The following is a 16852-nucleotide window of genomic DNA, read 5'->3' as shown; positions in this document are numbered from 1 at the left end:
TGCGAAAAAAGTATTGCAGTTTTGCAAAATTCCCCCAAAAACCTCAAATGTCCTTGCACCAAAACGTTTTATGGAACAACATTTTTGCCGTGTTTCCATTAAGTTGATTTATTTTCTAAATGTCAAATTGCATTGTTATATGATCAATAGAAACTATATCTATAATATCTTTCAACTTGTTCACCCACTTAGTATGGTTCAAGTTAATCCATAAATGTCTCAAATTAACATGTCATGTCTGTGACAAATGAATGTAAACCTGAATATTTAAGTTCACATCTTGCATATTAAATCTAGTTTCTTAGGTGTTTTTGTGACATACTTTTGTGACGTTTTTGGGTTATTGTTTTTAAAACTTTCACGGCTGAATAATAAATTGCCTCAAGTCTGAATATGTTTTTCGGAAGATTACCTGTTTGGCTACAAGTGGGAGACATTAATTAGAAAAGGAGAGAACTGTCATGAATGCTGATAATTAAAACAACTGTTTACTATTACGTGACTGCATTTAATTAACACAACCTTGCCTGGAGCAATAAAAATGCAATAAAATGTGCATGAATTTTAAAGCTTGCTGGTAAAGCCAACTTTACAGCAGCAACTAGAATCACTCAATGAATGGCTTTAACTCTTCCAGTGGATGGGTGAAAGGTCAAATTCATCCAATGACATGGAACCAATTATGTTGAATCAAACTGGTCTTTTAGAAATTACCTAAATGTTGACCAAATTATCACTGTCCTCTATAATGGGGGTGTGAGGGTCAATTCATCCATTCATTCAGCAGACAGGAAAGGAACTCACATTTTCTGCTGTTGTTCAGGTCCAACAACCTGAACTGGACTGGACTGGTTTCCACAAATGAACCAATTTTGAACTGACATTAGTTTTTTAATTGTAGGCATTTGTAGAAAAAAAATCAATTCAGATAAACATTAAATTACATAACGACTGGTATCTCACTATCCAGTTGGTATCCTGATATGGTCGCATTTTGAACCATATCATAGCATGTGGTTGAAAACACTGTAAGAGCTTTTAATCACTTAAACATTATAAATTAACAGAAGAAACCCTCATAAGTTTTAACAGTACCTGCTATGCAGAAGTCACTTTTTGTTGTGAAAGTTTTTGTTCTGTAATCTGGGTGTCTACCAGGGTTATAGTAGAAAACCTGAACTATTCTAACCCCGAGCTTTACTGCCAGCACAAAAAACACCCCAAACATCTGTTTTCTTACAATACGTTAGTGGGGTTTTTTTTAGTCTGGAAAACCTCTCGGATTATTAAGTTGCAATACGCAACCAAAGCAGAGCTAGTCCACTGGTTTTATGGCTGAAAAAGAAAAGTTTTCCTCTGTCAGCTAACCGTTCAGAAAACGCGGCTGAATCTATGATGGTCGTTCTGCTTGTGGGTCAAAGATTCACTGTTACCACTTAAACCATGATGATTCTTTTTGCAGCTATTTTCATCTGTATGAAGTACAAACATTGCGTTGGGGGCGTGGCCAGCAGCAGCTCATTTGCATAAAAGCGACAGAGCTGTAAAGCAGCTGATTCAGAAAGGAGCTGAAAACAGGCAGAACTGGTGAGTGAAATCTGATTGTCTGAGAAGAATTTTGTGCAAAAACTGTAATAAATATGTTTACTTGCCCGTAGAGATATAGAAACTTGCTAAAACAAGAGCATAATAGGTCCCCTTTAATACCAAAAATATTCATATTTTCAGTGGTATTGCCAAATATTTTTATGTAGGTCGTGGGAAACCTCTGATCACTCATAAATTAGGCTGCTGTGCTGGATCACAGAGAGATGGAGTTCTGGAGTACAAGAAAAACTTTGACTTTTCCTGTTGAAACCAACACAAGTAGAATAAAATATAGCAGCTAAATCTTTAAGCACCAAAACCCGAACAATCATCCAAACCTGCAGAAACGTGTAAATTATTAAATAAACTGAACTGGACCTGAGAATCCAGCTGCGGTTATGAAGCTTTGAGCATCTGAAGGAAACTGTTTGCAGTTTGAGGCTGTTCCCCATATCAGGTTTTACTTGCTGGCTCTCCTCCAGCAGAGGGACGTTTAAACCTCCATCCTCTGCTTCTGTAACAGCAGACACATCAAGTCATATTAAGTGAGTGGTAGACCTTCCTCTGCTCTCCATTATGAGGACTTAATTACAGGTACTGAATTATTCACTTCGAGGCCGAAGCCGGGTGTCTGCAGAGAAACAGACTCTGGGACATTAAATATGCCGATTTTAACGTGGGAGGATGAGATGCAGAGCAGCAAACAGAAGGCGTTCCTGAGTTATGAAAGAGAAGAATAAAGCTATTTTAACCAACTACAACCAGTTTAATATTCAATTGCATTGAATTATGTTGGTTATAGTAAAAAATCTGGTTCTCTTTTCTGTTTCTGCCACAATTTTATAGATTTAGTATAAGACACAAACCCCCCGTAAACAAGGAAGGAATTATTTTTACTAAAGATGTGAAACAGTAGAAACATTTTGTTCCTGAAACTGGCATAATCTGGCACTTAGCAGGAAGAATCAATCACACGTTTTGTGAGGATTCACAAAATGTCATATTCTCTGCACATGGAGCGTGTTTTAGGCAGTTTTTTTTTTTGTATAAGTTTTGTTTAAGGAACAGTTGCAATAAATTTCCACAATGAATTACACTGATAGTACCAGTTGTACTTTTGAAGATCCATTTTTAGCCCTTTTTTAATGAAATATTTTACACAAACGTCAACATCCCATTGAAGACAATGCATCCATCTTCTTTTGGAAAAAGTTTGATGCTTTTCTTTATTTAAAAGCCTAAAAATAGCAATAAAATGGGGGACAAATCACAATTTTCTCAAATATACATTTATCAATTAAAAAAAAAAATAAAATTACTTTCATTCAGCTGGATGACGTGGAGAAATGGATTGCTGTTTTGGTACAACATCCCAATCATCGATAAATCCATCAGTGCCTGCAGTACCACCATGACCGTCCACACTTTTCAGATTGAAAAGCAATCGTCACAGCTGTTTACCCTTTTGGTCTGTCACATAAAATCCCAGTAAAACAGTTTATGGCTGCAGGTTTAAATTGAAGCTGCATCTTCACATCAGATGAGTCCCGCTGTGCCTCTGGGAGGGAGTGATGCAGCTGAGTGTGTTTCAGTGTCTCTGCCTTTTTCCCCCTCATCTCTCCCAACTTTCCCACATTAAACACTTGGACCATAAAAGGAGACGCAGATCTTCTCCCTGCGCCTGAATCAGCAGCTCAAGCCGAGGAGGAGCTCCGCTGGGCCGACAGGAGCCCGCCGGCAGCTCCGGAGACCCGACAAGCCTCCCGAAGGAGTCCGAATGGACCCGAGTGGACCCGAGCCTCCACCTGCTGCTGCACAGCGCGCGCCTCCCGCTCAAACCGAGCGAGCTCCGCTCGAGCGCCCAGCTCAGCCCGGGATTTAACCAGAACCAGAAGCGGATAATTTCTCTTTGTTTACAAGTTTTCATCCAAAAACTCTTTATAAACTAACGGAACCGGAGTGGTTTGGACTCTAAAACACATTTAAAGACACCCTCCTCCCCATCCCCCACTGAATGGATCAAAGTAAGTCCCGCTGTTATCCGCAGTGAACGTTCATTTCCATTTAAACATCTGACCGCTTCCCAGCATGAGTCTGCGGACTAACGACTCCCTGCCGGACCTGTTCCACCAGAACTCCTCCTCCAACCGGACCGGGTCGCCGGACCCCGCCGCGCCGCTGGACCTGAGCCGGGCGGTGCCGGTGGGCATGGTGCTGGCCTCTTTCATCATGTTCGCCATAGTGGGGAACATCCTGGTCATCCTGTCGGTGGTCTGTAACCGGCACCTGCGGACCCCCACCAACTACTTCATCATCAACCTGGCCATGGCGGACCTGCTGCTGGGCACCACCGTGCTGCCGGTGTCCGCCACCCTGGAGGTCAGTGAACGCAGCACTGATCGATCAGTCTCTGATAATTATAGATTATATTCCTGTTCACTTTAAGCTCTGAACTGCTCCAGCGAAACCCAGAAAGTACGAAAAGTTATTTTTATATTGAATAAATTGGTGAAATTACAGTAAAAGTCATAAAATTTAGCAATATTTAGATCTGCTTTAAGCTGAACTGTTTGGTTTCCTTTTAATGTCGCTGAGTAATAAAATTAGAAAAGATAACATTTATAATAATTCTTATTATAATAAAGACACAAAATGTCAACATTTATTGTACCATATTGCGAATATTAGTGAGATAAATGCAAATGTAACAAATGTAATAATTATGGCTGCACAGCAACCTGGCATCCAAAATAGCAATCCATTTTAATATGGAATAATCCTTTAATCAAATCCAAATCAATTCAATATATCATTTCAATAAACATGTAAGCATAGTATATTTTTTTATGTTTTAACACATAATAAATAGTAGCTGTATAATATAGAAAAATGACCAAATCTGAAATCACAGTAGCAAAAACAGATGATTGTATCCGCATACAATCACACACAAACACAGATGATTATATGTGTGTGTATTTTCTTTCTATGTGTTTTTCTTTTTATGTGACTCCAAACTAATAAAGCAATAGGACAAAAACAGATAAATAAAAATATTTAATTTATCCCAAAAGGAAACTAAATATAATCAAATCTGGTTTCACCAAGTCTCAGCTGATGGTGATGCTCTGAGCTGGATGGATTTCCTGTAGCAGTCAGTCTAACTACGGCTCTGAACGGGCCTCTGACTGAAGACTATTGCTGTCTAACAGGCTAATGACTGTAATAACATGCTAATTAATACAAGCATGTCCTTTATGACATCATCAGCTGCTGCTCGGCCTCCTTTGCTTCAGCAGCTCCTCTCTGGTTGGAGATGCTCGAATCTGGGAGACGAGATGATCAGCTCTGGAAGACTCTTCAGGGTCAAAGTTCAGGGCTTATTTTAGCTGCTGAGATGCTAATCAGCTGCTCCTTGTTGTAAAACAAAGCGTTGCCATGGTTACGCTTCATCACTGTCTGAAAGTTGAAAGGAAATGTCAGGCTGCCATGTATTATATCCAAACAATGCTTCGCTGTTATGATTATGCATATTTTAATATTACAATAATAATGATAATTTTATGTATTTTGCAGCTTTTAGAACAATAACATAAACATGTCACGTTTGTAGTCACGTTTGTAGAAACACTAACATATGGTTGGTGTTACTTGCTGTAGTAGGGGAAGCTGTTTCTGTAAATGCAGCAATAATAACAGTAATAACCTTAATAATGACAATTAGTTGCACCCAGATGGAGGAAAATAAAAGAGGTGAAAACAGAAAACATTTAAGTTGAAGCGATTTTAATCCATTTGTGTAAAAATGTGAAATATCTGCTGCTTGTGTTTCCTCAGATGACTTTTAGCTTCAGCAGCAGATCAGATTATTCCATTAGCTGACGGCAGACAAAACTGCTCTGTTTGGAAACAGTTGTTGACTCGTTTTAAAGAATCTGCGTAACGAAGACCAGCTGCAGGAAACACACAACCTGCACACCCACACACACCTTTCTATTCTATTTCAGGCCTGACGGTTCTTTTTTCATCCAGCCCAGAAACAAACTCAGAAAATGTTTCTGTTCCAGCCGACATGGCTGCCTGTTCATCCTGACGAGGAAACATCAGCAGCGATTCCTCACCTTTGGCCCCCTTTGTAACTGCAGATTAATCAAAACAGGATCTTGCATTATTCGGATTTTATGAATGTATTAGTTAAAAATTGTCTCAAAATGACAATATTATCATTTATTATGATAATTTCTGGGACATTTTTTCTCCCAGTACCATTTGCTGTCATGGTTAAAAGCTCAAGTTTGTTCAGTTTAAGAACCAAGGATTGATTTGTTTCGGTGGTGGCAGCATCATGCTGTGGGGGACAGTAAAGATGGTCACAATATTCATGGAGCTAAATCTAGAGCTCATGGGTAAATAATTTTGCATCATTTAACAAACAGTAATAAACCTGTTGCAAAACGCAATAAATCAATAAATAACAGGATAAATAAATTGAGCTCAATAATTTCTATTTGCATAATTTATTGTTTCTCTTTCTACCAAAAACCGGATCATAAAAGTTTTGGTGCTTTGGTCTCAACTAGATTTCTCTTTTTTTTTTTTGAAGGATAGTTTTATTTTAAGAGACCTAATAATTAATTTTATTAATTACTAATAAAATAATTAATAAAATTTATTGTTTATTTGTTTTGGATATTTAAACGTCTTTCAGATCTTTCAGCGTTAAATGTTTATTAGTTTTCATAGTTTATTGTTGTATAACTTGAAAGTGATCTCAAAACAAAAATATTATCGTTTATTATGATAATTGGGGACGATTTATCGTCCAGGATTAATATCTTATGGCGACAGGCCTGTTTAGTAGAAATTTTGTTTTAAATTCACACAAAATGGACATTTCATAGGAGACATTTTATTAAACAAAGATAATAAAATTAAACTCTAAAACGCACAAAGCCATATCAAACACACCGACACACACAAGCATATGCGCATATTACCATGTAGGCTGCACTAAATGTTTTTTCTGTTCAAGTTTAACAAATTCTTCTGAACTTTGTTCCAGTTCAGAAGCTGACTGGTTCTCCGCACAGAACCAGCAGAACATCCCTGAAGCGTAGCATGTGTGCGTGTGTGCGTGCGTGTGTGTGTGCGTGTGTGTGTGTGTGTGTGTGTGTGTGTGTGTGTGCGTGTGTGTGTGTGTGTGTGTGCGTGTGGGAATCTGAACGGTGCGGTGGGCCAGTTTGTCTGACGTTCCTCCTGGTTCCTGCAGGTTCTGGGCTACTGGGTGTTTGGTCGGATCTTCTGTGACATCTGGGCGGCGGTGGACGTGCTGTGCTGCACGGCCTCCATCATGTCGCTCTGCGTCATCTCCATCGACCGCTACGTGGGCGTGCGCTACCCGCTGCAGTACCCCATGGTGGTCACCAGGAGGCGCGCGCTGCTGGCCATGCTGGGAGTCTGGATCCTGGCGCTGGTCATCTCCATCGGACCGCTGCTGGGCTGGAAGCAGCCTCCATCACAGGTAACACCGGGCCCGTTTGGACCAAATCAGAACCGTCTGAATAAGAACAACATCAAATATTTATGAAACGACTTTACACTCCAGGGCCAGTTTCAGAAACCAGAGGAAACTATTTACTGGAAACATCTCAGCTTATTTATGAGATGATTCTGTTTACATGCAGGTGTAAACAGATCTTTATGTATATGATATTAATGCTGCAGCCAGTTTAAACTATCACCACATTCTGCACACAACTTACTTTATTTAATTGAGATGAGTTTTTGTTTGATTATACAATATTGAGACAAATGTACCCCCATATTTGTAGCTAAAAAATTCTCTGAACTTGTGATTATTTAATAACTGGATTCAAAGGGAGATTAATAGATTTATTCACAGAAAGTGAAGCAGGTAGCGCTTATGGTGGAACAGATTTTCAGATAAAGAATGTTTTTAATGTTTGCTGTGAGTCTTTCATTCTTCTGATGGACGGTCGGTTCTGACCTCTGAGGCTCTGAGCGTCGAGGCGTTCAGGGAAATTTTGTTTCGAGCTGCAATAATCCAACACACGTCACTCTGGGTGGTCACACAGTCACATTGGCTCATCGTGTTTTCATCTCATTTTAGCAAACAACGTCTGAAAAACAAAGAGTTCATTCATTCTCTGGAAACTGAGTTAAATATTAGACTGAACTGAGATTTTCTCTACAGCTGAAGATGCAAATCATTTAGCATTTAGCTGTTTTTTTCTTCCCCAGACAGGATCGGTTGTTTTTATTTCTCCCTCATTCAGACATGAGTCAGAATAAAAACTGAATTATGACCAGAGGCCACACCCTGTTAGCTGCTTTATCATCTTAATTCATCACCACATTTACAGACTTTAGGTGTGTTCAGGGTTCCAACTCAAGGTAGGGATTTTCATTTCTGCATTGAGAAAAACAGAGGAGCCCATAAATATTCATGCACCTGGAGCCTCAAAAGTTGATGGAATGATAAACATAGGATCTCATTTTACACAAAAAAATAACTTTTTGTTAATGTATTTTATAAAAAATGTCTCACTTTTAATGAGACATTTATTTATAAAAAATGAGCAGTTTTTCCTTGTTTCTCTAGTTGTCATGGTTACTCTGTGGTGAAGGCAGGAGGCTCTGTACCATCACCCTAATCTCCCCTGATTGATTCAGTCTGTGTTGCTCTGAAACATGAAGGCCAGAAGAATCGGGTCAAATCAGTACGAACAAGAATAAGTTTATATAAACATCCTACAATAATATCAACCTGGAAACACAAACAGTAAATGATGAAACAATATGATCAAAAACACATTAAAGAACAAGATTATCTATCATTTAACAAACAGAAAAACATTAATTTAAATATAAACAGATGAAATCTTCACTGTGAGGTTAATATCTGTTTTACTATTTATTTCCCTCATATTCTACACATTAATCTTTTAAATGAGATTAGTAAATTATATTAAATGTAAAAGTTGTTAAATTATTAAAAACTAACATTTAAGTCAGATAAACTGTAGGAAATAATATTTCTAAGGTTAAATGCTGTTTTAATCCGATGAGTTGAAACAGAAATCAGGAGCTAACTCTCCTGGTTGTTCAGTATATTACTTTATAATACTTTAGCAATATTGTCTCTTTATTGCTCTGTATTAATTATTAATACTGACAGCAATGGTCTGTCAGTATTAGTTATCAGCTGTATTTCTGTCTGTGTTGGTGAGTTTTGAGTTGTTTCAGTTCCAGATGGTTCAGGTTCTTTTAGCAGCAGATGAACTAGTTCCCAGAATCTGTTTGTGGATCATCAGCAGACGGTTCTCCGTCTGTTCATATGTCTCTGAATTCAACTGTGGGTCAGAAACAGAAGCTTCAGTCCTCCACCCACCTTCATCTTCAGCAAATCATTTTTTTTTGCATTCTCAAAAATCTGGATTTCAGTAAAAACTGATCAAATTATTTTATTGATAATATTTCCCGTTTGGTAACGTTTCATCTCATATTTTGTGTTTATTGTAACTGAGGGAGTCTCTGGATCCGAGTTGCTGGTAATTAGCTTTTTGAGTCTGTATAATCCAGGCAACAGTTAATTCATTAGTAAATTAGTTCATTATTTCAATAATCCATTAATCGTGATTAATCATTTCAGTCAGGATATGAATCTATTCTCTTTAAGACACTTTTATCTTCTGATGTTTATTTAGATGGCCGTTCTCAGAGTGTGAAAGCCAGCAGCAGGCGTTCTCCAGGGTGTTGAGAGGCTAAAGTTCTGCCGTGTGTGTGTGTGTGTGTGTGGGTGTGTGTGTGTGTGGGTGTGTGTGTGCAGGACGACACAGTGTGTGTCATCACAGAGGAGCCTTTCTACGCCCTGTTCTCGTCGCTGGGGTCCTTCTACATCCCGCTGGCTGTCATCCTGGCCATGTATTGCCGTGTCTACGTGGTGGCCAAGCGCACCACCAGGAACCTGGAGGCCGGCATGATGAGGGACCGCGCCGAGGACTCCAACGAGCTCACCCTCAGGATCCACTGCCGGAACCAGCAGATCCACGACCTCTGCCCTTCCGCCAAGGCCGCAGGGGGCGGAGCCTCGGCTGGCCGCGGCGCCCTCACCGTCAAGCTGCTCAAGTTCTCACGAGAGAAGAAAGCTGCCAAGACGCTGGGCGTGGTGGTGGGCATGTTCATCCTCTGCTGGCTGCCCTTCTTCCTAGTTCTGCCCATCAGTAAGTCCATACAATGATGCTGATTGGTTCATCTAAACCAGATAGATCATATCCAGTATGTGTGGGGTCTGCAGAGGTGTTAGCTGATGTCAGCCTGAAGCAGTCTTTTTTCATCTTTAAAGATGAAAAAAGACTGAGGTTTCTTCAACAAATCATCCATCAAAGATCTTCTATCTCTCTATTAGCTGACAGAAAAATGCTTCAAAGGGACTGAAAATGTTGTTCAATTCCAGCTTTTCATAACCTTTAGAAGTAAAAGTCAAAGGAGAGTAAACAGAGATTCTTAATGAGATTGTTGTTGAAGGTGGGATATTATTTTATCACTTCAACACATCTGTCTCTGGGTCAGATGTGTTGAAGCACAATTGAGCCGCTTTATTAGAGGAGAAAGAAAGAAGTCCAGCTGCAAATCAGTCTGACACGCCGCCTCCCATCAATCTTGAGCAAACAAAATTTCCTCCGGTTCTGCACTTATAGCTGTTAGCTATGGACCCACGATTCTCTTAGCAGTTCTCGCCGTGTTTCCAGAATAAAACCAGATCCATTTTCACCCCAATAAGAGCCGACTGATGCTGAATGTCTGGAATAGTTTCAGCTGCGGCTCACCAACTTTCACAGAAAAAAAAAACTGAACGGGCCCAGTTTCCTCACCAGGAAGTTTATTTCCCACATCATGAAAGTTTATCACTCCACATCCAGCCAATCCCAGCAGACAGGAAGTAGTTTGTAAACAGTCTGTGAGATCTGTGCTGCCACACAGATCATCTCAGTAGTGAGGAGGATTTAATAAACCCAGACCAGCAGCAGCAGGTTATTCGAATCATCTGTTTTGTTTTTCATTTCAACAAACTAATTACCAAAGTTTTAAGTCTTTAAAAGAACTGGATCCAAAATGAACATTTTCCACCAGCCCTGTTCCGTCTGGTTAAAATGAGCTCTGGTTCGGTTTGAATGTATATGTGAACGCCAAGCGGACCGGAGACCCCCTACAAAAACAGGAAGTAGACTACAGTGCAGGGCATTTTGGGTAAATACAACCAAAACAAACATGCTAACCTAGTGCTAGCAGGAGAAATGGCTTGTGGGTTTTAGCCAAAGACTAAAGAGAAATCCTCCAACCACTAAAATCTGATGCCTCCATTTTAGTTTGCATTTAGTGAAAAATGAAGTTGCTTTCAGTCTAAAGAGGTTTTTGTGTCGTTTCCTTCGGTGGTTCTTGGTGCGGCGCCCCCACAGGCGAGGAGGGGAACATGTTGCTGAAAGGGTTTGGTTGGTTTGACTCTGAACCTAACCCGGTTCTTCTGTACTCTAAAACATGACAGCTTCAACATCTAGAGTAAACTCAGTCCCATGGGACCTGGAGCTGGATCTGTGGGCTCGGCCCGGTTATCTGACAGCGGATCGGACCAGACAGCGGATCGGACCAGACCAGCTCAGGTTTTTTCTCTTCAGGAATGTGGGAAGTTTGTCTCAGGCTGAGTTTTCATTTTCAGGCTGTCCAACAGGCTGAGGATGGTGATGTAGACGGTCCACTCAGGGACTCGTCTCTCTGCTGAGTCATGATCTGCACTGCGTCCTCACAGGAAGCTCTGCAGTGTTGCATTAAAGCTGCTGCAGCAGTTTTAATGCAACACTGCTTTAACTCCTGGATCTGACCTTCAGATCCAGGAGTTACAGAGAACAAAGGAGCAAAGAAAACCTTTAATAATGTTTTATATTTCCTTAAACTCAGTTTAGTTTATATTATTACAATTAAAATAATATTGTTTTCTTCAAAAAGTCGTTTAACTTTTAGTCTGAGATGAGGAATAATAACGTAAGTTCGGTGATTTAGGATTACCATTTTAAAAATCTGATATTTCTAAAAACTATTTTAATTAATCTCATTATTTTGAAACTTAAACTAAAAGGTGAAGTCCAAACTAATTAAATCTTCAATTTTCTGTAGCTGTGAATTAATCTAGATACCAGTTTCAGAAATATACACTGCTCAAAAAATAAAGGGAACACTCAAATAACACATCCTAGATCTGAATGAATGAAATAAATATGAAAATAATTTCTACCTGTTGTCTATTCCATGTTGTTTGAATGTTCCCTTAATTTTTTTGAGCGGTATATTTTTATATTTTTATTATGGGTTGGACATTTTCATTTTTAATGCAACACTGCATTAAAAATGCAGTTAATGCAGTTAATGGAGTTAATTCCAGGCTCTCTAATTCATAATCACATTTTAATCCAACTGTATATGAGCAAAAATCAACATTTTCAATTCAGAAAATCTTTTTGCTGCTAAATTATTGAATAAACAGCCGCATGAGCTCAGTAACAAATGAAGCTTCTTTAGAAATCAGGACTGTGGATGCTAACATTAGCATTAGCTGCTACATGTTTAGCATTGAGATGCTATTTTAGGCTAGCAAGATGCTAAATGCTGTTAGCACAACTTGAACACAACGATAGCCTGTTCCGATCAGATTGTTTAGAACCAGAAAGTAAAATTAAGAGAAGCCGCTTCGTCCTCCATTGCTGCTGTTGGAGGATGTGTGTCAGAAATACAGACGTTCCAGAAACACATGAAAACAAAGGTTCCAGGTGGAACCCTGAGTCCAGCTTGTCCGTTCAGTCTGGCTTTCCATCCATCAGGCAGCGTCTGGAGTAGCCTCTCTGGTTTCCTAGCGACCCAGATGTCTCATCGTCTGTTTTATTGATGGTTTTTCTTCTCAGTAGCCTGAAACCACTTCAGAGTTCCTCTAACTGGTCTGAAACCAGCCGAATTCCTCCAGAAGCTCCTGGGAACCGCCAGAATACGTGGCAGGAACCCAAAACTTCCCCTCGCCTCCAACCAAAATAAGCCCTGCTGCCGGTTTGGAGGAGGATCTCCAAACTTGGAAAGTTTTCCTGGGACTGCTGCAAGGCGGGCAGGTGTCACATGGCTCCATCGTCTGGTTCAACTAGGAAACTCCTCATATATAGTCAGAGATCAGCGCCTCAGGCGCAGGATGGCCTTACAAGTCCACAAGCAGTGGCGCTAATCCACCTGCTGAGGAGCTGGGCCGATCCAGAACCTGATCCTGCCTAAGTCCAGGAAGATCCAGGGACACGCTGTGGATCATCAGCGGATCAACAACAAGAGCTTTGGGACGAGCCGAGGAAGACGAGGGAGCTTTCCTTCTGAAGCGAAGCTGAGACTCCAATGAGTTTCTGCAGTTTGGTTTTTATTTTTCATTTTAAATGTTAATGTTACACGAAAGATAATGTTTTCACAGCATTATCAGAAGGGTTTGATTCCACTGATTCTGGCCGGTTTTTAAAAAATTAAAGTTAAAGACATTAGACATATTTAGCATTTCTACCTGCACTTTCTGAACCATTTGAAATAAGGTTTGTTTAAGTTTATTTGTGAGATGTTTGACAAAGACAGTCAACCTATTGTTATATTTAATCGGATGTTATTCTCCCACCTGCTCTGACTGAACAAATTAGAGTTGTTTTTACATGTTTGACCTCTGAGTTCCTGCAGCCCGTCCACTCCGTTCCAGCGTCAGCTCCGGCCGTAGCCGGGAGAAACCAGCAGGGAGTCCACAGCGCTGCGTTTGCTCCGGCTTCCTCAGAAACTGTGCTGTACCGCGTTGCAATTTAATTTCAGACACAAACCATGAATATTTATTTTTTAAAAGCATTTTGTACATTTTGAAAATGGATGTTTTTATTTTTTCAACATTTTTTGATACATATTATTACAAGTGAAATCACGTTTTACTTTACTGAGATTTTAGATTCTTAGCTGTTGGTGTTATGAGCTCTTTTGATGCAGTTATCAAATGAATGTGTAATTCAAGACATTTACGTCTGTATTTTTTAAAGAAACATTTTTAGTGAATTCAGCTGTTTTTTCTGTACAAGATTCGAATCACCCTAAACTAAACCTGAAATATCGATATCAGAAGTGAAAAAGTGGGTCTGTGTATCCCTAATTAAGTATCAATAAAAACATTTATATCCTCCATTGTTCCTTTGTCTTCTCTCGTCTCACTTTCTGCTAACTATTTAGCTTCAGACTAAATAATTTACTTCTGAGCTAGCTAAATATTAGCTTTAAACTGTGACTTTTAAATAAATATGGTAAAAATATGACTGATAAATGAGCATCCATATGTTCTGGCTGCTTGCTGTTAATTGGGTTTGTTCCTTAAAGAGCGGCACCTTTTTAGAAATGATGATCATCTTCTCTGTTCGTCCTCAGGCTCGTTCAATAGCAGCCTCCGACCTCCAGAGACGCTCTTCAAGGTCATCTTCTGGTTGGGATACTTCAACAGCTGCCTGAACCCCATCATCTACCCCTGTTACAGCCGCGAGTTCAAACAGGTAAGGCCGGGCGAAGCTCCTCCCGTCTCCTCCCCGCAGCCTTTCTCACCACTCTGCTCCGCCCACAGGCCTTCATCCGCATCCTGCGCTGCCGCTGGAAGAGCAAGAGGCAGGGCTGGCAGGCGTACTACAACTACCGCTGTCAGCAAGGGTCAAACGCCTCGTCCTTCCTTAACGGCAGCCAGCAGACGCTGTCCTCCGCCGGCCATAGCCCCTGCTGCGTCTCCGCCAAGCTCCGCCCACCGCCGTGGCCCTCTGCTGCCAAGCGGCCACTGCCCGGGTCGGAGCCAAGGCCCGGTCCATCCCCGCTCACAAAGGATGCTGGGAGGACGGGAGGCGGGGCCAACGGCCTGAGAATCACCAGAGAGGAAGAGGAATGACGCAGAGGAAACGCCCTCTGAGAATAGACAGGAAGTGATGTCATGAACACTGACCAATCAGGTGCAGAGACTCATGGACGCACCTGGCTCCTCCAATTCCAGGTGTAGACTGAGAACTCCAGGCTTTTATTGTGAAGGAGGCAATTAAGATCCTTCAAAAACAGAATTTAATTTAATCAGAGTTTTTATTAATAGGAGATAAATCCATAATGAGTCAGTTTTGTCTGCTTAAAGCCGTAAAATAAATAAAGCAAATATACGCTGAGTTTAAACTGATTTTACTTTGATAAGTACAGATTCTCTCGAACTTCATATTTATTTATTCTGTTTTACATTGTGATGAAAACTTTGAGATCCTTGCAAGCTTTTATTGTGAAAGTGTCAGTGGTTGTATTATGACTTTTATTGTGAAGGGTTTTTTTTATATCTCAGTGTTGAATTGAATCCAGCTGTGCTCCCCAGATGTTCCTGCAGCGACCCGATCACTGGTTCTGTCAGGATGAAGAAGTTCTGATGAAGTTCTGAGACAGGCAGGAAGTTATAAACTTAGTTTTAACCTGGTTGTAGAAAGACTGCTGCTGTGTTCCTCCAGCACCACCTGGCGGACAGCAGAAGAACTGCAGCCGCTTTGATTCTCTGCTTTAATGTCTTTCTACTTCCAGCTTCAGCAGATTTGTGTGAGTTCTCCTCCTCTGTTCAGTTAAATAAAAACCTGTTTGCTGTGTTGTAAACTCCTGCTTGGGTGTTTCTGACCTCATCTGGAACCGATCTGGATCGAACCTGAGTTTGAATCACTGCAGTGTTTGCATCATCTTGTATTTTTGGGTTATTCATTGCTGGACTTTCCACCAATTAAATGGTGCAGTTTGCTGTTAAGTAAGTAAGTGAAGTTTATTTCTAAAACAAACCCTTCAAAGATAAAAATTACAAAGTTGCACAGAAAAACTATTATAATACATAAAACAAAGCAAAAATGAAGAACATTTGACTAAAAGCTTGTGTGAATAACATTGGATCAACATTTTATCAAATCAGATTATTTTTACCTGTATCGATTAAATGACTGACATTTAAAAACTAACTCTACTCAGACTGAGATCCCAGGAGCGTTACTCCCTCCCCAACCCTCCATCCCCGCCCACTCAGCAAATTAACCAATCACCGCCTGAGTTCAATCCACCGGCCCGAAAGGAGCCATGCTTGCAGTTTTCACACGTTTTACCAGGTTCGTCCCTTTTTAAGATGTAACTTTTTATTCTGAGGGTTTTACTGAAGCTTTTATGGAATCTTTTATTTTACTGTACAGTTTTTATGCTATCTTTGTATTATTTTATTGTAATTAAACCATTTTTTAAGGCTTTCAGGATTAGTTTGACCAGGTGGTGTTGCACGACATTATAATGTCAAATAATTTTATCCCTGCTCACTTCTTAAAAGTGATGGCTCCTCTTGGCTGCTGCAGTCAAAAGCAAACAAGCAGCTTCTATTCTACCTTAATCAGAAACAAACTCCCAGAAATCTGCAAAACAACCGAAACACTGAGTTCTTTTATATCGAGGGCAAAAATCAACTTGTTCATGACTGCTTTTTATTCATAACCGGAACATTTATTCATGTATTTTATGTATATTTAATTACAAAATGTAAAATTGGCCACTTATTTCATAATGGGTTTCTGTATTTTGTTTTTGCCTTGTGAAGGACTTTGAACTGTCTTGTTGCTGGAATGACCTTTACTAATAAACTTCATTTATTTGTGTAGATAAAAAAAAATAAAAATGAACTTAAATCAGTGGAAATATCCAAAGAAGTCAAACAAGATTAAGACTAAAACTCACCGTAAAAAAAAAAAGAAAAAGCAAAAAAAAAACTTCTTTTTTCAGTTAACGCTAACACCAGGTGACTGGCCAGAACACTTCCTCCTTAAGGGTCCAACTGCATCTGATGATTGAGCAGAACATGATCAGAACCATTTTCTATATATATATATATATATATATATATATATATATATATATATATATATATATATATATATATATATATATATATATATTTATGGTATACCTAGGTACTTGTAACTGTCCTCTATGTCTGCTATTGTTCCTTGTGGGAGTGAGACTCCTTCTGTGCAGATCACCTTCCCCTCTTTGTGATCAGCCGACCACACTTCTCTAGTCCGAATGACATCCCAATGTCAGTGCTGTAGATCCTGGTGGTGTGGATCAGTGAGTCGATCTCTCGCGTACAGCTTGATGTCATCCATGTATA

At 39.9% G+C, this 16852-nt stretch overlaps 1 protein-coding gene across 2 annotated transcripts; it reads left to right on the top strand.

The window, feature by feature from the left end:
- The first annotated feature begins 3070 nt into the window (after positions 1-3070).
- Positions 3071-15492, top strand: LOC129370601 (alpha-1A adrenergic receptor-like). Of its 2 annotated transcripts, XM_055046687.1 has the most exons (6): positions 3071-3611; positions 3721-3966; positions 6857-7108; positions 9437-9830; positions 14080-14201; positions 14270-15492. In XM_055046687.1, the coding sequence occupies exons 2-6, from the start codon at positions 3796-3798 to the stop codon at positions 14579-14581; spliced, it is 1251 nt and encodes a 416-aa protein (XP_054902662.1). In that variant the 5' UTR covers positions 3071-3611; positions 3721-3795; the 3' UTR covers positions 14582-15492. The 2 variants fall into 2 exon arrangements, with proteins under 2 accessions (XP_054902662.1, XP_054902661.1); XM_055046686.1 differs by having other exon boundaries at positions 3071-3966.
- The last annotated feature ends 1360 nt before the right edge of the window (positions 15493-16852 follow it).

The sequence above is a fragment of the Poeciliopsis prolifica genome, unplaced genomic scaffold (genome assembly GCF_027474105.1).
Source record: "Poeciliopsis prolifica strain line A6 unplaced genomic scaffold, Auburn_PproV2 SCAFFOLD024, whole genome shotgun sequence".
NCBI lineage: Eukaryota > Metazoa > Chordata > Actinopteri > Cyprinodontiformes > Poeciliidae > Poeciliopsis > Poeciliopsis prolifica.
Note: the sequence above shows the minus strand (reverse complement) of the source record. Positions and strands in the feature narration are given on the sequence as shown.

Excerpts from the sequence above, each read along its gene's own strand:
- LOC129370601 (XM_055046686.1), top strand. The coding sequence starts at position 3,676 with ATGAGTCTGCGGACTAACGACTCCCTGCCGGACCTGTTCCACCAGAAC. Across the intron at positions 3,967-6,856 it reads CGGTGTCCGCCACCCTGGAG|GTTCTGGGCTACTGGGTGTT; the intron begins GTCAGTGAACGC and ends TGGTTCCTGCAG. Across the intron at positions 7,109-9,436 it reads GGAAGCAGCCTCCATCACAG|GACGACACAGTGTGTGTCAT; the intron begins GTAACACCGGGC and ends GTGTGTGTGCAG.